Source organism: Mesoplodon densirostris, chromosome 16 (genome assembly GCF_025265405.1).
Source record: "Mesoplodon densirostris isolate mMesDen1 chromosome 16, mMesDen1 primary haplotype, whole genome shotgun sequence".
Classification (NCBI taxonomy): domain Eukaryota; kingdom Metazoa; phylum Chordata; class Mammalia; order Artiodactyla; family Ziphiidae; genus Mesoplodon; species Mesoplodon densirostris.
Genome location: NC_082676.1, coordinates 74,691,582 through 74,713,107, shown reverse-complemented (window position 1 = coordinate 74,713,107; position 21,526 = coordinate 74,691,582). Strand labels below are relative to the sequence as shown.

At 39.6% G+C, this 21,526-nt stretch overlaps 1 protein-coding gene across 1 annotated transcript in view; it reads left to right on the top strand.

Annotated features, from left to right (window-relative positions):
* Positions 1-5,598, top strand: part of TMX4 (thioredoxin related transmembrane protein 4) — a 41,118-nt gene extending 35,520 nt beyond the window's left edge. Inside the window, exons 7-8 of the mRNA XM_060078118.1 lie at positions 2,948-3,011; positions 4,653-5,598. Of these exons, the coding sequence (XP_059934101.1) occupies positions 2,948-3,011; positions 4,653-5,017 (429 nt within the window). The 3' untranslated portion in view covers positions 5,018-5,598. The remainder of the gene's footprint in view (positions 1-2,947; positions 3,012-4,652) is intronic.
* The last annotated feature ends 15,928 nt before the right edge of the window (positions 5,599-21,526 follow it).

Sequence of the window (21,526 nt, the reverse complement as noted above, 5' to 3'; positions counted from 1 at the left end):
GGGAAGAGAACGTTATTTAAGGAAATAATAATTTCAAAGCAGTAATAGACTCATACATTTTCTGTTAATACATTTCCATAAAATAGCAAACACTGCTATAGCAAACTCTGCTCAAAATGCCTTTTCTACAACTGTAACGTGTTAAAAGAAACACAACAGCTAGAATTTTTGCCTTCAATGAGGTCTCCAGGTGAGCAGTTCATTGCTTTGTGTCACCTTTGCCATTAACTGGGGGCTGAAAGCAAGGCCCAGTGTGCAGTTATGTGAAACTTGGTCTTGATGACCTTGGAGGGTCTCCTTCCCTCTATGAGTCTTTATGGAGTTTAACTTATGCAGTGGCCAGAAGGGGCAGGATGTTTTCCATACGAAGTGATTTCCTGATCAAGTCATTGGTTCCCATAAGCCTGACTCTTACATTTCCTATTTTTCCTTAATTTTAAAAGATGGGAAGTCAAAACAAGGCTGCTAGTTTGATTTTTGTTTGCTGTCTTGATTGAGCCTAGTGGTTGAAATATTTTACTAAATGTTATTTTTCACATGTAAACAAAGGGCTCAGTTTTAGAAATCAAGTATATATTTTGCACTTTAAACCAATATGGGAAAGATCCTTAAGTGCATAGTCTGTGTATCAAATCACTCAGGCCGCATCATTTTCTGACATCAGCAACTCTGCTTTGAAGGGTGGAAGATAGCAAAGCTGTAGACAGGCAGAAAAGCAATGGAAAACACAGGTAGCAATCTTTTGCCTCTGTTATCTGGTCTCCATTTCGGTTGGTATGTGTAGACACTGTCTGGATTTTGCAGCTTGGGTGGACTATTTTTCTACATGCTGCTGACCAATTCCTAGTGGAAGAAAGTTTCATCTTTCCTGTGAAAGATGGCAAATCCATCTACTCTCCTCTTTTAGATGCCTGGCTGTCTGCTAAGCTGAAACCTGAAAATCTAACCATTCTTAGTGGCTCAGAAAGTGACTCATCCCAAGGGAGTGGTTCTTGAGACTGGAAAATAGATCCTGAACTGATAGAATGAGAGGGTTTTCCTCCCAATTTCTGGGAAGGAAGACAGTATAATGGAATTATGTACTCTTAGAGACATAAAACAGCCCTTAGTGATAGACTAGTCCCAAGCCTGTCCTTTCAAGAGAAAGTGCAAGTGAGAGAACAGTTAAGTGACTTGCTCAGGGTCACACAGCTGACAAGGTTGAGGCTGGTGTCCCATAAGTCTTTGCCAGGCCCCCTTACCTAACGCTCTAGATGGCCCAGGTATCTCGCAGGTGGGACTTACTCCCTCCCAGGCTTTGTTGTAAATGCCAATTATTTGTCACTGGCAGGTGTTTCTTCTTTCCCTTGCAATGTGTCAGGACCAAAAATTTCCCCTCCAGTTGGTATTAAGAAAGCCAAAAGGAAAAAAAAAATCACAAAGAACATTATGTCCAGTGAATAGCTACTATAAGCAAGTGACTGTCATATTAGAAATAGGTTTTCAACCTCAGTCTTTTCAGATGGAAATGTTTTCCTCTTTGCTGTTCAAATCAGTTTGATGGCTTGGAGCTTGTTCCTTCCCAAGGAGGAACACTGCCCAGCACATGGGCCTCCTCAGACTGGCATTTAGGCCTTTCTCTGGATCCAAGAGCTCCTGTGGTCAAGTTTGGTGTCGCTTACAAAAGCCAGATAACTGCTCTGCCCTTCCACTCCTGACCATGCCCAGGACCCTAAATGCCACCTTTCAAGTGGTCATTCTAGAGTCTTCCCCACTCCCGTAACGGGTTGTAATCTCTGTATCTCTTAAGTATCTATCAAAGAGCTTTCTTCATTTTTTATGAGACCCCTGTTCCATATTGCTTTATAATTAAACTGCTATTTTTTTTCTCTTTTTGAGCCCTTCCCCTCAGAAGTTAACATGATATCTTGAACCTAACGAGCCAAATATTAAGTAATGTAATAAATGAATATACAGATGGTAATAAAGTGAGGTTCACATTTGATGTTTATAAAATTGAATCAAAAGGACAATGACTTTGGGTTTTTAAAATTTTAGAGCCCCTTAAAAACATATTTATGAAGTACTATTCCTATTTTAAAGACTGGGCAGTTGTTCAAAGTGTAGGTGAACTCCAGGAGTTAGCTAGGTACAAGAGAAGCTGTGAAGCCCTTCTCAGTGGGCAGCTTCCTCCTGTGCTGGCTTCTCTGTGTTGTGCACTGTGTAGGGGAGGACATGGGGAGGGCGGAGAGAGCGAGGGGCTCCCGCTGACTTGGCCCCGATTCACATGCCGTCCTGTCAGTTTCACCACCATGGCCCACACCATCCAGGCCTGGAACATGGACTAGAATGAACCTGCCTCTTAGGAGCTTGTGGTTTATCAAGGGAAACAGCATGTTTATAGTAAGTAGCAAGTGACTCAATGCTGCATTCAAGGTCAGAGGTATGAAGCCAGTCAATCACTGTTTAAAATAGGATTTAGTTCACATCACTGAAGTGTTTTCTCACAGTTTGTCCCTGTAGTAATTTCTTATAGGACTCTTAAGAATTCTACACCCTGAAGTATTCTTCCACGCAATCGGGGTTACCCACTGGTGAGAGACAACCCCTGTACAGACTAATTTTATTTGTCAGAATATGTTTTCTTTTTTAAAGATCACTTTAGACTTGGCTGATAGTGTCTGTTTTCTTACACTTGCTTGATTCATCTATTTTTAGTGGGCTGTGTGTATACATTTGACTTTGTGACCCCGGTTCTAAAGTTAATAGTGTTTTCCTATGTTATATCGCATTTGAAAAATAGAAAATTCTTAATTATACCCTTGTCTTTTTTTGAGGACTTTTGACCAATTGCTATGTATTGATATTTGTCTAGGAATGTCTGGTTATAGAAGCAGAACCTAACTTTGAGGATGTTTGGTAACAAATGTCCTATCCACTCACTGTGAAATCACTTTTTTCCCTCCAGGTCTTGGTGGTCATATCAGAATGTTTCTATCTGCCACTTCCAAGGCATTTATCTGAAGGTTCTGGTAAGTATGTCAGATTCATGAGGTAGAGTATTTTTGGAATTCTGTGGTGTGCCCTTTCATGCTCATATAGATACTGGATTTTCCCCCTGACTTGCTAGGTGACCAAACCATCACCATTACCAAATTCCTTTGAAATATGTTCTCTAGATAGATTTGAGCAAAAATTATTTTTTTCTCCTCTCGTAAATTAAGGAACATTTCATTTGGCAATTGCTTTTACCCTTGAATTGTTTGCCCTTCATTAATCAGTTGACATCTTTTCCTTCATTGAAACTGGAATGAGCAGGGAGGGAGGGGAACTGACACTTACTGAGTGTCTACTGTGTGCCAGTAACTGTCCTGAGTCCTTTAAAAGCCATCTCCCCAAATCCTTTCACTATTTCACACTGTTCCTGGGAACAAATACCCCTGGATTTCCATGCTCTTATTCCTATTGTTTGCATGAAGACCCTTTTTTTTTTTTTTTTGGCTGTGTGGTGAGGCATGTGGGTTCTTAGTTCCACGACCAGAGATTGAACCCATGTCCCCTGGAGCAGAAGCGCAGAGTCTTAACTACTGGACTGCCAGGGAAGTCCCCATGAAGACTCTTATGAGATTTCATAATTGTTGAATTTTATGTGGGAGTTCAACTAAATAAGCTTATATTTCTTTTTAGTTCTTGACATTTTTAAGGCTTTGAAACTTCCATATATAATTATAAAATATGTTCCTTTGAATTCTTAAAAGTAACAGAATCCCATTTTAAAACAACTTAGGGGAAAAAAGAAAAATTTATTAGTTCACAAAACTGAAAAATCCAGGGATGTTCTGGCTTCATGCACAGCCCAAGGGATGATAGGTTTCTACTTCCATGAACCTGATTCAGTAGCTTTCAACAGCCCCAACTCACATTTTATCAGCCTAGCAGTCCCTGTAGAAAGAGAGAAAGCTTTTGCTCCTGACTCTGGCCAAAAACTCCTGGAAAGTACTCTGATTGGCTTGGCTTAAGTCACAGTTCTGAACCAATCACCATGACCAGTGAGTGGGTCACTGAACATTCTACAAGGTATAAAATACAGAGCACAAAGGAACCTTTGCCCTCCATGCCCCTGGGCTTTGCCAGAGTCAATATGGTTAGTGAAGTCTCCAGAGAGAGGTGGAGAGGCCATAGGTGGGGCCAGGATGCCATCCAGAGATCTGTCCTGTGTGATAACATAGCTCCAAGATGGAGAACACTGTCATATGCCCCATTGTTTCATTTCACAGCTAAATGTACTCAATTGCTGAATGACCTTTCTTTAACTGAAGTATAGTTGATGTGCAATGTTATATTAGTTTCAGGTGTATAACAGTGAGATTTGATATTTTTATAGATTATACTCCATTTTAAGTTATTATAAAATATTGCTTATATCCCTATGCTGTACATTACATCCTTGTGTCTTACTGATTTTGTACCTAGTAGCTTGTACCTCTTACCCCCTTCCCCTCTCTTGCCCCCCACTGTTGGTAACCACTAGTTTGTTCTCTGTATGAGTCTGTTTCTGTTTAGTTGTATTCATTTGTTTTATTTTTTTAGATTCCACATACTAGTTAAAACATACAGTATTCGTGAATGCCCATTGTTTATTCAGAGGATGTTCCCCTCTCTTCCCTCCACAGAGCAGAATCTTAGGTCAGAGGAGGCTCATACAACTGAACAGTTGCAGGATGCAGAGGAAGAAAAGGATGATTCAAATGAAGAAGAAAACAAGGACAGCCTTGTAGATGACGAAGAAGAGAAAGAAGACCTTGGTTATGAGGAAGAAGCAGAGGAGGACGAGGAGGACAGCCCGTCTGCTGGCATGGACGAGAAGAGGAGTGATGCCCGGGACCCGGGGCCCCTGAGGGAGGTCCAGGAGGATGAAGGACCTGGTGGGACTGAAGACAATGCCCTAGAGCAGCCCTGTCCAGCTGGCGCAGAGGCAGCAGAAGATACAGTGAGACAGCGCAGAAGTCAGCATGCCGACAAGGGACCGTCAGCCTGATGACAGTGTTTCCAAGGATACAGACCAAAATAATATGTCAGCTTCCTTCTGGTCTGCAGTTTAAACCAACTCCTTATTGTTTCTTGAATGAGCAAGCTTCTATTAAAAAATGATCTCTAGCCATGTAGTCTCATGGCATTAAGTATCATATATGTTAAGGAGAATCTTTCAGGCATGACAGGCAGGATACAGAAAAACAAACATGCTGTTAGGGTCTGTTTGGGACCTGTGATGAGAACAAATTCATTTCCTTGGGGCTCCAGAGTTTTGACCAGAGGAAGCAATCCCCAGCCATCATGAGCACTGTTCATGGGCAGTAGACAGGGCTGCAGGCCCCTAACATGAAAGCAGAGCGAATGAACGTCCTCAGGGTGTAGCTGATCTTGCTTCCTCTTCTTGTATTGAATATTTATTTTTGTCAAACTGTAAGAAACATCAGGTACCATAGTACAAGGGTACTTTTTAGAGATAGAAATTGAGAGGGCCTTGGATATTATTGTAGAAAAGAGCTTGGAAATCTTCCTAACTCTCTAAATCTCCCTTCTTATGTTTTATTTCTTACCTTTAGCATTTCCAACTTTCTCACCATGGGCCTGCAGACTCTTCACAATCCGTCCTTAGTGAGAAGACTCAGACAGCAGTCTGCTTGACATCAGCTGCGTTTATTCCACCTTAAGGGTTTAGATAATCAAGAAGCACAGCCCATGAAGCCATGACTGCCAAGCATCTCAAATGTTGTAACCTTTGGAGATTCAAAAGGAAGTAGGGGTTTTACAAGAGAGATTTTTCTTGTTGTTTTTAGCCAAAATGTAGTCTTTTTTTTTTTTTTTCAAAAAGTTCCGTTAGCAATATTCTTTTTGAAGCCAGAAGTCTCCTAAGTCTTGCCAGTACAAGGTAGTCTTATGAAGAAAACTTGAATACTGTGTTGTTTTGTTTCCATCTCAAGGGGTTCCCTGGCTCTTGAACCACTTTAATAATAACTGAAAAGCCATTTCTGGTTTTCCTTCAGTGATGTGCTTTTGGTGAAAGAATTAATGAAAGTGTATATCTGGAAATGAAAGATTTGGTTTCGTTTCCTTCTTCCTTAATCTTGTAAAGAATGTTATCCCTGTAAATCTCTCAATACTCAATCTGCTAAAAGTACCCAGGGGGCCCAATGTCTTTTAAAAAATCCATCCATCTACCTGATTTGCGTCTTAGAATAAATTCATAATATTAGATTCCAAGCTTATGAAAGATGTCTAAAGTTGATCCTACACCCCTTTGGGTCCAGACGGAATAATAAGTAGTACAGGTTTATGAAATTCAAAAAGCTTCTGTCATCTTTAAAAAGAAAAATGCAGTATATGCCTATCTGGCTGTTTCAATAACCTTTACGTTGTACTAACTTTGAACTCGGGCTCACTGGAGTAAGGGGAGGTTCTGAAACTCTACCCTGGTGTGGCTGAAGGAATCTGTTGCAAGCCTTATACAAAGGGAGTTTTTATTCTGACAGAATCCAGTTTTTAGAGTTGTTTTTCATCTTCCCAACTCAGTGACCTGACCGTCTCATCCCCCAGTGCGGTGACATTCATTAAGAGTTGCCAATAATTTTTTTCTTCAAACAGCAACGCAACCTCAAGTTTGAGGCTATCACAGAACTGACAGACTGGGAAAACCTTGACTTGTGCTCATTTCGTGCCCCTCCCACCATCTGGGGCTCTGATACCTCCTCACCCAAAGCACCATGGTTCTGAGGGAGGCAGCTGCATCTCCCTGATACCAGGAAGCCTTTCTGGATCATAGCTGAGCTGGATCTGCCCTCCTGTCACTGGATTTTCTTTCTTTTCTAATCAGCTGAAACAAAGTTTTCAAAGATCATTGAGTTCAAGTTCAAGGGTATGGAAAAAGAAGGGTTTCATGGTTTGGCTTTTCTGTACAATACCTTCTCCCCCGCAATGTTGAAATCTTTTTTTTTTTTTTAAGTGGAGTATTTCACTAAAGGGGAAGGAATGAAGAAGTAGAGTCTACTTTGGCTTTTTATAAATGTAAGGCCAATTCCCAGTTGGACTCCAAATAGTATCTGATTATATGAGACATATGAGACAAATGTATTTTCTTTCTCAGCAATACTTAAAAAAAAAATTGGAGGAAGAGGAATAAAACAGTTTGGAGAAACAGATCCATTAAAAGTTGAAGTATCTGCCTACAGGGACCATTTTTCCTGTTTTGTCTTTGTTTTTTTTTTTTAATATTCTGATGAAAGATGTACACATCTAATTTAATTTCTTTCCACTTCTAGCCTTTAGGTTCATTTTCAATACTCAACACAAAATTAAAGGAAAAAAGTCAACCCCAAATAATTTAAAATTAGATTAACATTTCAATAGGATTGATAGACTTTTCCTGTAAATAATATATTTAATCCAGAAGTCAAGTGCATGGAAACATGATTTTGATTGAAAAAATAAAAAATAATTATGCCTCCTTATATTAACAATATCAGTTATTTAGTTACAGAATAGTATTTTATATATATCAAAATTAGGTAAATTAAATAAAACTTCATTTGGGAATAGGGGTGCAGTGCTTTATGTGTGAGTAGTGGGAATGGGGTGCCTGTTCATTGATTAGAGGGAAAATCTGAAACTTCTAACTACATTTTCCTTAGTTTCTTTCTTTTATTATTCATCTCTTGCCAAACTACCCCAACTTGCTTAGATATATCATGCTGAAGCAACATATAGGCAATCCCACTTCCTTCTTTCCCTTTGAAATATAAGCATGAATGGGGCAAAGCCCTGCTCATTCAGCTTACAGGGCCTGGCACCACATGGGCACGCACCCCCAGCCTGATCTTGGGAACACAATCCCTGTTAGCCACAGGCCTCTCTGACTTCAGAAAGAAATACAAAATTACCAATGTGACAAAAAGCAAACAAGCTTTGGTCAGGTTGATGTTGACGGTGGAGAAAGCCAAATTTTGACTCTCTTATGGCCCAAATCCTTGTTGATAGCTATGGTGTTTCTCCAGGATTTGGGTATGTGTAATTTGGGTAGATGATAAAAGTGTCTTTTAAGACAAGTACTTGGCATGTGACTTTTTATTACCAAGTCCTTTAAGAGTGGAGCCTGTTTTACAGAATGGGAAACATTAAAGAGTCCAAAAAAGGGTAGAAATGATAGGGTGTGCCTGAGCTTTTAGCATAAAACCTTAAATTGGCATGAAGTGAGAGAAAGAAGGGGAAGAATGGTGCTTTTGCTAATGTGTCTCAGTAGTTTGGATACGTCCTTCATCTCAGTGTTAAAGTGTTATTTCTTCCAGTATTCTAAATGTGTGGTGGACCCATTCTTTCAATATAATATTTTGGGAAGTATTCATGTAAATCTTTTGTGCTAATAGAAAAGTTCCTTCTTGTTTAGTATCTGTTTACCTCAGTCCTACGTTCTGATCCCTTATAGCTTGTTTTGAAAACCAAACATGGAGTCATCAAGTCTGATGAACCCAGGTGGGGCAGTTTTTTGAGCATCTTTCCTGAACCAGGAGGTTTGGTTGAAAGGCTTTTGATAGTTTCAGACCAGGACATGTGGCCTTCAGATGGCTTATTTTCAGTGAAGTTTCGTGTGAACTGTGACATATGTGACTCATACAACTTTAAAGTGTTTCTGATGTATTTTAATCATATTTGTTACTAAATAGCTTCTTCATGCAAATGCAGCTTTTATATTAAAAATACTGTTTATTTGTATTGTAATACATTATAACTTCGTTATTTATATTCTTGTAATGGTCTTAATCTTTAAGCCTAGTGATAATTATTTTTTTCTTCCTCTCTGTATTTTTTGCTTCTGCAGCAACTGGAGTGGGAAATCAGGATATGAGTCTCAAGCAGGGCATTGCCTGAATTACAACTCACCTTATCACAGAATTGTATATCATCCTTGATGCTATTTTCATTTTATTGTAAATTTCCACTTGCATCAAAACCTAACGATAGTGATAACTAAGTAAAAATGAAACAGTGTATTGCTTTTCATATAAGAATTTCACAGAAGTCATTTGCCTAGGCAGTGAACAATATTACTTCCTTAAAAAAATAATTTTCGTGTGTCCATCCTCCATCCTGTCTGTTCATTTTCCCTCTTTCTTTCTCCCTCTTTTCCTTGACTTCATGAAACCTGAACCCTTCCCTTTAGCTGCTCTGGAAGGTTCACGAAACCAAGAATGAGTGCAGAGAAGCAAGTCTTCCTCCTTGTCACAGTCGTTGTGTTGCCTATAGAAACTCACTGCCCTCAGGTCTCCTCTGTCCTGAGGTCTGGAGGTGACCAGGGCTGGAGTGGATGGCAAGGGATGTTGCTAACCCTTCAAGACACTGTGAGTCGACCTGGTCTCCTAGGGCATTCAGAAGATTCTGACCTACACCTGACCCTTCCTATCAGTATAGCAGTGGAAAAGCACAAAGGGCATGAGGCGATTCTTTTATTAAACATCCTCAGGGACTGAAATAATGGATATTGGGTTTTTCACTTTGGAAAGATGGTGGGGGGGGTGTAGTAAAAAAAAAGTAATGGTTAAACTTCCATACTACCAAATCCTTCCCCTCTGAGAAACTGTCTCAGAATGATAATGGAAAAATATCCATTATGTGGTATCTCAGCCTACTGGAACTTGGTCATACATCTTGGGAGCAAAACCTGCATCTTTTGAAGCCAACAATACTTCAGGTGCAAAATGCAATCCCCTGCTTTGCTTCAACCTCGGAGGCTCTTTGGAACCTGTTCCACAATAATAGGACACGTCTTTCTTAGGACATGTGATCCTCTTGAGACTGAGAACTGGATTAGGCTAGTCTAGGCTGTGTTAACAAACTCCCAAATCTCAGGAACTTTGAGAACGAGAAATTTATTATTGTTTCACTGAGTTCAGGCATCCCAGAGAACAGAGGCCCTGCTTCATGCAAGTTTTTCTGGGATCCAGGTCAAGAGAGGCTCTGCTGTCTAACTTGTGGCTTCTGAGGTGACTGTGTTCATTTCACCCCGGTCACTGGGAAGTGGAGAGAGCACGAGGAGTGTTCCTGGGAGGTGTTATAGCTGGGCCGTGTCACTTAACATTCACTGGGAGAGAGGTCACGCCTAACCTAAAGGGGGACTGGGCTGTGTAATCTTGCCGTGTCCTGAAGAAAAAGGGGGATTGAGAGCTAGTGTCTCTACCACAGTGACTTTATCTTACCTGCCTTTGTAACCTGAGTGCCTCACGAAGATTAGTCGTATGAATGCACACGTCACAAGAGAGGGAAGAATACATACGGGCCCAGTGCTTGTTGTCTTCCTTCTGCACTTTCCTATAATTGGTCTTCAAGATACCAGAGTTTTCAAACTGTGAGTCGAGGGTTCTCATAGAGTTCGTGTTTTGTTTGGAAAGATGGACATTAATAAGTGCAATAAGAAGGACGGGGGGGTATACGTATACGTATAGCTGATTCACTTTGCTGTACAGTCGAAAATAACATTGTAAAGCAACTATACTCCAATAAAAATTTTAAACAAAGAGTAATCTTAAAGAAGAAAAGAGAATGACAAATAGAAGAGTTAAGAGATGCTATGTGAGTTTATAAGAGAGGAAGCTGATCTAGGCTGAGGGTTTGGATGGTACATGTGACCAGGAGGGCAGGATTAGGGGTTTCTAAGGCAGAGATGGATTTGGAACCCCTCTGATGCACGCAAGAAACCTTAAAGATGAACATATGGAAAAATAGGACTAATATTTATTTCAGTGGGAGGTTCTTTGCTGAGCATCCAGAGTGAGTTCTAGACCTCATTTTCCTTTTAGGGAATGAGAGAGGAACAGTTATTAATCTTTGTATGAGCTTTTTCTACCATTTCAATGTCTTTGATATCCAATCAGTAATTTATAAGCTACATAAATCTCCCTAAATGGTTTCTAGTTAATAGACATCTGATTAATCATGTTAACCTTAAAAATTATACTTTAGAAAGGTTTATACCATCAGAATTCTTTGTGTTCTATTGTCCCTGGTGGGGCATATAATTCCTAAAATTATAACTAGTTACACTGTAGAGTCCATAGGATAGACCCAGACTCAAAGGGACAACCTGCCAGGTTGACAAAATTACAGAGCTGTCACTCTATAGGATTGTCCCTCAATCGTTCTCTGTGCGATAAATTCTGAGCATGAGTCTCGATCTAATAAATAGCATTAGAAACCAGCAGGTTATGGGTTAACCATTGACTTTTAACTATTCCAACTAATAACAATATTGTACAGAGTATTCTAAGACTTTTCATACCCTTGACTCCTCCATAGATGGGAGCCAGCTGTGGGCAAAGCCACATGGTTATACTGTGGCATCAAATCCTTTGACCCTCCTTCAGAGCCTTTATTCTACTAACTCTGGAAAAATGTTACCTCCTAACAGAGCAAACTGCCCTATTAATTGGCATAAAATAGGGTAATTTTTTCTTCTATGCTTTTAAACACATATAAATAGTATTGGCATTTGTTTTAAAAGTGCATGCCTGCTCTCATGCTATAGCAGGACAACCCCCTCACCCCCTCTATCCTGTGAGTACAACACAATCCTAGTGACAGATTAAAGTAGTGGCCTCAAGAAACAGTAAGCCCATGATTATTCCTGAGTTCTCCCATGAGGGAAACTGCCTCATTCATAATATGCAAACAAAATAGTGATTTAAGGGCAAGCCCAAGTTAAGAGAGATTTTAGGGTACATTGTTCCTAAAAGGGTTAAATTTAAATTGTCATTTAGCAGGCTAATGATGTGAATCTCCAAGGAAGAGTTGAGTTTAGCATTTCTGAAACTTATTTGATGTGTGATATTGAGGGAACAGAAAATTTGAAAACCCACCACAAAAACTAGAAATGTTGGCTAAAATACAACTGACATCTTTTAAAGGCAAAGCTAAGTACAAAAGAAAGAAAAATTCACAGGGGCCCAAAATCATGAAGTAAATAAACATGACCTGGTACTGGGACTGCCCCAGTGGGAGTGATGGTGGTGGGGGTGATGGTGGTGGTGGAAGCTGCTGTCCTAGGTAACCAGAGGGTATGTGTTTTTTTGACCACATAGTTACAGGGTACAATGTCTTGACATTGAGTGGGAAGTTGGGATCAAAACTGCATAAAATTCCCAGCCACATCCTCAGTGAAATGCAAAATCTGCTCACTAGCACGTGGGGAAAGCTTATCTGTCTTGGCCTGGTCTGTGTGTTGAAAACAGTAGTCTTCCCTGGGAAATCATAACCACAGGCCTGACCTTTACAAACTGAAGTTTGAATTTACACAAGCTTCATAGTCTCAAAAGGCCCCAAATCAATAAATTATCATAAAAAAGTGGGTCAGGAGGGTATACTAGCAAAAGTGAGCACAAAACTAAGTACTATTGAAAACACCATCAAACTGGCATAAAGATTCCCATAGATAAAGCCCACTTAAGATGCACTCACAATTCAAAATTAGAAAATACACAAGAAAACTATTCATCAGACAGCAGGATTAGATTTGCCCTAATCTTTGAGATAATAATATCAGATAAAAACTTCAAACTTTTAAAAAATATTAAGAAGATAGAAGGAATATAAAACACAAAAGGAGGGCATTTTTTCCCCTTAGAATAATGTTTTAGATTCATCAATGCTGCATGTATCAACAGTTCAATCCTTTTTTTTGGTGTGTAGACTTCATTGTGTGAATATACAACACATTGTTTATTTTCCTGTTAATAAACATGCAGAATATTTCTAGTTCTTGGCTGGTCCATGTTATCTTCTGAGTATGACACATTCCTGAACTACTTTACTAATAATCTGTGGTAGAAATATTGGAATGAATGTTAGAAATATATTCCTAAGGATTTTCCAAGATTTGTTCTTACATCACCAAAAAGCAATGCATTTCACCCTTGCAGGGAGAAGATGCTTGAGAAAACAGATACTGGAGCAAGTCATCCTGAGGGTGAACCATTTGCCAGTGGTGTGAACTTGAGCAAGTTATCTAACTTCTCTGTGCCTCATCTTTACAGTGGGCATAGTAAGGGACTTCCACATCCATTAATGACATTCTAGACAATTCTAACCAACCCTCCTAATGAGGACAGCTAGAAAAGCTGCTTTATATATATACAGGTATATATATATATGTATATATATATTGATATTTATGTATATAAATGTTAAAATAGTAATATATTATAAATTTTACACACACACACACACACATCTTGCTTAAGGGCATCAGAGTTTATAAGATAATGAAGGATTACCAGGTCAGGGGAGATGGAAAGGTCAGGGATGTGATCCTGGTGTTAGGGTCAGCTTTTCTACTGAGGGCACTTGCTATTTCTAGAAGTGGAGGTGGTGAATGTAGTGAAAGGCTGAGTGATGTTTTTGAGACCTTTGTCTTATTGAGGAGACAAGGATTGGCTAAGGATGGGATGGCCTGTGAAACCCCCTGGTTTGGATTAGATCTCTGAAAGGGCTCATGCTAGGAATGAGGATGAACCAGAAGTAGGCACAACCTTGGTCTATCCAGTTCCTGAAAGCAGAATGAGGTGATCCTGGAAGTAAATACAGATGCTGGGAGGAAGAAGTTGGTAATAACTGGGTTCTTAAGTTGAGTGGTGGATTCTCTTACATTTTTCACTTTGCTATGAGGTAGGATTTCATGGTTTAAATAAATCCTGGGGCTAATATAGCCCTGTCTTTGTGGATTATTAAATTCAAAGGACCATAATCTAGCAATCAAAAGTAAATATTGATTTTCTTATATTCCTTTCCTTTTCTGCCTCCTTTAGTCCCCAAAGCTGTCAACCCCCTTCCCCAAGCCAGCAATATTCCCTCCTTTTATTCTCTAATCTATTCCTGAAAAATTCTCTCTGGTGTCCCCAGTGTGAACATTCACTGGTCTCTCTTCACCTCCATTTTCCTCTCACCTACTACCTCTCCATTTTTACCCTTTCTGGAGAAAGACCCTTTCTCCACAGATCCTTTCTGATATAGATACCTTATCTCAGCTCCTAAGTTTCCTTCACTGTACAATTAAGCCACAGAGCTCCAGGAAAGTAGTAAATACAAAAATGACATTGCCAGAATTCTCTTTGATTGAGAGGGGAGATGGGGGAGAGGGCATAAATGCCCATATGTCAAAAGTAACTGCGCCTATTACAATTTCCATCTGCTACCCCCCAAATTCTCTAGTTTATTCCAGGCAGATAAAAATCCCTGTCAGGGGTCTCTGTCAGGAGAAACTATCAGGCTCAGCAGCTTCTGCCAAAATTCACTATTGTCCTTTCCAGAAACTTTGGAAGCAGAGAATGGGAAAATTCACTAATGGAGTTTCTAGAAATATATCAGATTTAGTAAATAATACCCATGCCTCCCCAGAGAATCTCAAGCCCTCTGCTCCAGTCCCTGTTCCTCAAATAAGGAAAGATGATTGATCTGAAAAGCCCCCTCGAGGTGGAGGCCAACACTAGGCTCCCCTCTTCTCCAAGTCAGATGGGGACACGGGTCATGCCCAGCCTTCTAAGTCCAACCACACAAGCCGAGGGTGAGCCCTGCATGGACTCACCCCTGCAGTTTTTTTTCAAATCTCCACTCATCATAGGAAAACCACCTGCAATGGAAGCAAATTAGTGGCCAACTTGCAAGAAGAGCTGTCTTTTGGGGTCCCGGATTGGGATTTGGGTCCTATTTATGACTCCCTGTGGAGACTTCAATAAGAGGGAATATCCCTGCTGTAATTTCCAGTTCCCCAGATGTGCTCAAGGCCTCTGACATGAACCCCAATAGGTGATGATCCTGAAGGCCATTAATATCCATTCTTTATCCTCCTCAGTCTAGGTCTACTTCACTAATAGTGGGAATTCATGAGGCTCTTGCTTCAGGATTAACATCCAGCAAATTGTGACCATCAACTAATTGCACCAACAAGTAGGTTTGCCAAGCCTCATTCCATCACCCCTGGCAGATGGTCCACCTTGGGAATTATTTCTGCCACTTACTTCTCATGGGCACATCCTCTCAAAACCATCCATAACATTAATGGCAGATTTTCTAGCTTTGACTTCATAAATCACCCCTGGTGGAGGATGTTAGATGCCAGCATCTCGTTATTTCTGTGTCTGTGCATCTTTGTATCGTTTTGGTGGAATGGTCAAATCACAATTCAAGTTTTTTTTTATTTGGCCCTTCCTTGGCATGGTATTTCCCACAGATTTCTCAAGTTTCTGGGAGCTATTAATTTGTTTCAGTGTTTCCAAAGTCTGCTTGAAGTCGACTTCCACGGCAGCAGCCAGATCCCCCTGGAATAAATATGTTCACCACCAGTGGAGCAAGGCAGCATATTTTGTGTGCTCCAAGCAGGATTGACATAGGCCTTCTTTCTCTGTTGAGAAGGGAATACAATTCCTTAAAAAGTTAAGTGGCCATTGAAGCTGTCTTAAATCAAATGTCCAGTTTGCAATTTCACAAGAGAAGTTTTCCTTTTAAAGACAATCTCAATTTCATTCATTATATTTGCTTCATAAATCTGATTTCCAAATTGGAACTACTTTTCCTTCTTCCTCTCCCAATTACAGTTTCCATTGCAGCAAAGCCTCAAACACATTGCTCTGGCTTTCTAGAATTATTTCAAGAACCCACTCCTCAGTTCCCACTTTGTTTCATTGTTCCAAGAGTCTGGCCTTCATACCAAAATGCACTGTTGACTCAGGTGATAATTTAATTCAAAGCACAGTTGGATGTCACATCACAAATCCAAAGACTTGGAGATTCACTCCCAAAGTGTAACCCATATAAATTTAGTGAGTCTACATGGTTCAGTATTTCCAGCCAACACAGCTCAACCCAGGAACATAAATAATTAATTTTATCTCTGGAAAAGTACTAAGGAGAGTCCAATTCATTATCCAGACTAACAGTTCTCAAAAGCTCCAACTCATTTCTTTTATTCTTCTACCATCTCATACGAGGGTGCATGGGCTACCCTTCAACCTCAAACTCTTTCTCATGTTCCATTCTTTTTCCCACAAAGTTCCCCTGGACGCTTTTTGCATAAGATCTTGATTTTCTTTCTGCTTTCCATGTCTCATTTTTTCCTGATTTCATAAATAAACCTCACCCTTTTCTTCTAAAAAATCTTTTTATCTTTTATTTTCTTTTGTTCGCCCCTTCCACTGATTGCTCTGAATACGTGTAATAAAGTCTAGGGGATAGAAGAAGGACAAAGGAAGAAATGAGAGACACCTATGCTATTGCCTTCTGGGGGAAATCATCAAATACTCATAGGTTAACATACTATCCCTGTCACATTACAAGGAAATAACAATAAATTACAGCTGATATAATTTGTTGCCCCTCGGCACCATATTTTTGCCCATCATCTTCCTCCCCGCTCCCATCGTTTTTCTCTCTCTTTGACACCTTGAGCAATCAGCCTAAAGCTAGAAATAAAACAATAGTTCTTCCTTCCCCAACATTTATGTATAGCAAATTTCACATCTGAGTGAAAGATGTTACAGTGAGTTCCCAAGTTCCCAAGTTAGTGATATTAATTCCAGTCAGTGTTTTCTGTTTGCCTGGAAGTAAATTAGTCTTGAGGGTGTAGAAAAAGAAAATCTCATACCTGCTGCTCCAGCATAAGAAGAATATTCCCTCTGTCTTTCCTTCCTTCCATGGCTCCACCATAAGTTCCCAACAAAGAGTGTTCAGTGATCACAGCAAGACCTTTTTGACCCCCCTCCTAGAGAAATGGAAATAAAAACAAAAATAAAAACAATGGGACCTAATGAAACTTAAAAGCTTTTGCACAGCAAAGGAAGCCATAAACAAGATGAAATGACAACCCTCATAATGGGAGAAAATATTTGCAAATGAAGCAACTGACAAAGGATTAATCTCCAAAACATACAAGCAACTCATGCAGGTCAGTATCAAAAAAACAAAAAGCCCAATCCAAAAATGGGCAGAAGACCTAAATAGACATTTCTCCAAAGAAGATATACAGATTGCCAATAAACACATGAAAGAATGCTCAACATCATTAATCATTAGAGAAATGCAATTCAAAACTACAATGAGATAGCATCTCACACCAGTCAGAATGGCCATCATCAAAACATCTAGAAACAATAAATGCTGGAGAGGGTGTGGAGAAAAGGGAACCCTCTTGCACTGTTGGTGGGAATGTAAATTGATACAGCCACTATGGAGAACAGTATGGAGGTTCCTTAAAAAACTAAAAATAGAACTACCATATGACCCAGCAATCTCACTACTGGGCATATACCCTGAGAAAACCATAATTCAAAAAGAGTCATGTGCCAAAATGTTCATTGCAACACTATTTACAATAGCCAGGACATGGAACCACCCTAAGTGTCCATCAACAGATGAATGGATAAAGAAGATGTGGCACATATATACAATGGAATATTACTCAGCATAAAAAGGAATGAAACTGAGTTATTTGTAATGAGGTGGATGGGCCTAGAGACTGTCATACAGAGTGAAGTAAGTCAGAAAAACAAATACCATATGCTAACACATATATATGGAATCTGAAAAAAAAAGAAAATGGTCAGAAGAACATAGGGGCAAGACGGGAATAAAGATGCAGACCTACTAGAGAATGGACTTGAGGATATGGGGAGGGGGAAGGGTAAGCTGGGACAAAGCGAGAGAGTGGCATAGACATATATACACTACCAAACATAACATAGATAGCTAGTGAGAAGCAGCCACATAGCACAGGGAGATCAGCTAGGTGCTTTGTGACCACTTAGAGGGGTGGGATAGGGAGGGAGGCAGGGAGGGAGATGCAAGAGGGAAGAGATATGGGGACATATATATATGTATATATATGTATAACTGATTCACTTTGTTATAAAGCAGAAACTGACACACCATTGTACTCTAATAAAGATGTTAAAAAATTTTAAAAAAATAATAAAATAAAATAATTTAAAAAAAAGAGTGTGCAATGACTGATGATGCTTGTTTGTTTGCTTTTCTGTATGGAATTTAATTTTATATGTAAAACTGTCTCCAGAGGGTTATACAAGTCCTCTCAGCATTACACTATTGACAACCCAAGGAAACAGTCTCTTCATCAAAGAAAGCATCATTAATTAGTTATCTTTAGAAAAATAGCTAATGCCAATAGGAAATTGACAGAATTTATTATAAAATTCTGCAAAAATATGGGCTTATTTTTCAGAAAAACAACTTACCTAGTTTAGGAAAAATTCAATAAAGACTTCTTTTCTTGGTGTAACTCAGTAAACCCAGAAAGATGGGGATTTCTTGTAAAAGTTTCTAAAACATACATTGCTGCATTATTTGGAAAAAGGAAAACACTTAGACTGAAAGATTGAGATGTGTTTCAATTTACAGTAACAGCCATGAAATAGTAATTTGTGAAGCCTTCTCAAATCTGATTACTGAACCAACTCAAGTATTTTCAGAAACAAACTTAAGTATAAGATGCACAGATATATTACATATGTGGCATAACAATTTTAAAATCCTCAAAATTGTTCTCATAATTTACTTTGGATTTGAAACAATTATCTTTTTAATGATGAAAAGTAATCCTTTGAACTTTTCTGTTATAAAATCCAATTATATTTTACTCTCTTATAATTTTCTGGATGTTTAATACCTATTATAAGTACTGTCTTTGAAATATGATTTGTAAGAATTCTGAGTGTAACCTGAGAGATTTTAGTTAGATGGCTATAAAACCTATGGTTCTATAGAAGCAGCCTGCGAGGTGGTATAAGCACTATCTTCAGAATCAGAAACTTTAGTGTCTAACCTGATTCACCCACTACTTGAGTGATACTGTGCCAATCACTTAACATTTCTGGAGGAGAAGCCAGACTGTCTGCACAACTTATTATATATATTAACATTATTGTATTATTCCATTGTCTTCATCAATTTAACTTTACTATTCCTGGAAACAATTACACAGGACTTTAAAAGTTACAGATAACTTTTTGCGGCACGTGGCCCTCTCACTGCTGTGGCCTCTCCCGTTGCAGAGCACAGGCTCCGGACCCGCAGGCTCAGCGGCCATGGCTCATGGACCTAGCCACTCCGTGGCACGTGGGATCTTCCCGGACCGGGGCACGAACTCGTGTCCCCTGCATCGGCAGGTAGACTCTCAATCACTGCGCCACCAGGGAAGCCCCCACAGATAACTTTTAAATAAGGTATTTCCAGAAGCTTTCTAAAAGGCCCAGCACACTCTTCAACAGAAGGCATTAAATGGTAGTTTAGAAGTCTTTTTCGCTTACTGTGTTCACTGATCCTAAACTACTGTTTCCTGATTCTTACCCAGTCCTAACCAAGCCTGTCCTTACTTGTGAGAAAAACAAAACAAGCAAAAATTAAAAAAAAAAAAAAAACCCATAAACCTTAAAGGAGACTTGCAAATTTCTATCTATATCACAATTTTGTCTCTCCCTCTCTGAGATGTTTCTGGAGTGTTGAGGTAGTGCTCATCTCTCTGCCTTACCAGAGTGAGCAATAAACTCAACTGTGTCTTAACAACAGGCTGTTTTAGTGATGCTCTGGAGAGCCAGCAAAGGACAAAGGTCTCAGCATTTTTGATTTATTAAATGATAATTTTGGACTATATCAGAGGTTCTCAACTATGGCTTTATACTAGGATAACTTGACTTAAATATTATAGATACCAGAACACCACCCTAGATAAATTTTCAGAACCTTTGTACAAGGTAGGTTGCATGGGGATGCAACTTGTGCAGTGGTACAGGGCACCATACTTAGAAGGGCTGAAAGCTCAGTTTAAATGCTATGCTGTTGCTATTTTGAAATTCTTAATAACTTATGAATAAGGGGCTCCGTATATTATGTAGCTGACCCTGTCTTTGGGAGATAAACATGAGCATTTTAAACCTCTTCAAGCGATTTTAGTATACAACCATGGGTTAAGGAACATAAGACTAGGACTTATCTTTGGACTAAAACCACAATAATAATAACTGACATTTACTGAGTGATTGTATTGAGTGCTTTGCAAATACTATCTCATTAATCTAACAGATTAGATATGAATTCAAGAAAGTCTTAGTTTAGGGCTTCCTTGATGGTGCAGTGGTTGAGAGTCCGCCTGCCGATGCAGGGGACACAGGTTCGTGCCCCAGTCCGTGAAGATCCCACGTGCCGCAGAGCAGCTAGGCCCGTGAGCCATGGCCGCTGAGCCTGCGCATCGGAGCCTGTGCTCCGCAACGAGAGAGGCCACAACAGTGAGAGGCCCGCGTACCGCAAAAAAAAAAAAAAAAAGAAAGTCTTAGTTTATAGCTGTTCTCTCAATCATTGACTATATTGCCTCTATAAGGAATTTATTCATTAAGCACATATCTGTTAAATCCATCTATATTAGTTTCCTATTGCTGCTGTAACAAATTACTACAAATGTAGGGCTTAAAAGAATGCAATGTGTTCTCTTAAAGTTCCAGAGATCAGAAGCTTAAGATGGGTCTCAGGGTCTAAAATCAAGTTGCAGGGCTGTTTCCATCTGGAGGCTCCAGGGGAGAATCAGTTTCCCTGCCTCTTCCAGCTTCAAGAAGTTGCCAGCATTCTTTGGCTTCTGACCATATCACTCCAATCTCTACTTTTGTCCTCACCTCACCACCTTCTCCCCTATTGACCTCTCATAAAAACCTTTGTGATTACATTTAGGGCCCACCGGGATAATTTGGGATAGTCTCCTCTATTTTAAGATCCTTAATTTAACCACATCTGTAAAGTCCCTTTGCTGTTCAAGGTAATATATTCACAGGTTCCAGAGAATAGAATGTGGACATCTTGAGGGATGAGGGGGGAGGTTATTGAGCCTAACATAGCATCCTATAGGACACACTCCAGTGTCCAGTTCTGGACACTGGAGATTCAACTGTGAAAAAGAGAGATGAAACTGTGATTTCAGGTAGTTTACATTCTAGTAGGGGGGCACCAATACTTTGAAAAAAATGGTAAAAAGTTTAGTTTCAGATTTTCATAAGTTTTGTGAAGAAAATAAAGCAGGGTAAGGGGCAGGGTTAGGGAAGGAGGGTGCAGTAGGGCTGTCAAGGGAGCCCTCTCTGAAAAGATGTCATTTGAACAGTTTTTTGCATAAGGATCCAGCTATAGAAAAATCTAGAAGATAAGGGTTTCTTGGAGAAGAAAGAGCAATTATAAAGTCTCTGGGGCTAGAATGAATCTGATATCTTCAAGCAAAAATAAGAGAATTGTTGGAGATGAAGCACAGAGTGTGTGTGGTAGGATGAGCACATTAGTAACACCTTGAAAGCCACCTGGTAAGAAGCACAGATTTTATTGGAAGCATGGTGGCAAGTCACTAGAGGGTTGAAAGCAGTGGACTAACATGATCTGACTTGTTTTAAAGTTCATCTTGTCATCATCAGTTCAAGTGAATGAGGATGGTGGCTTAGACCAGTGTTGAAATAAAGGTGTTGATTAG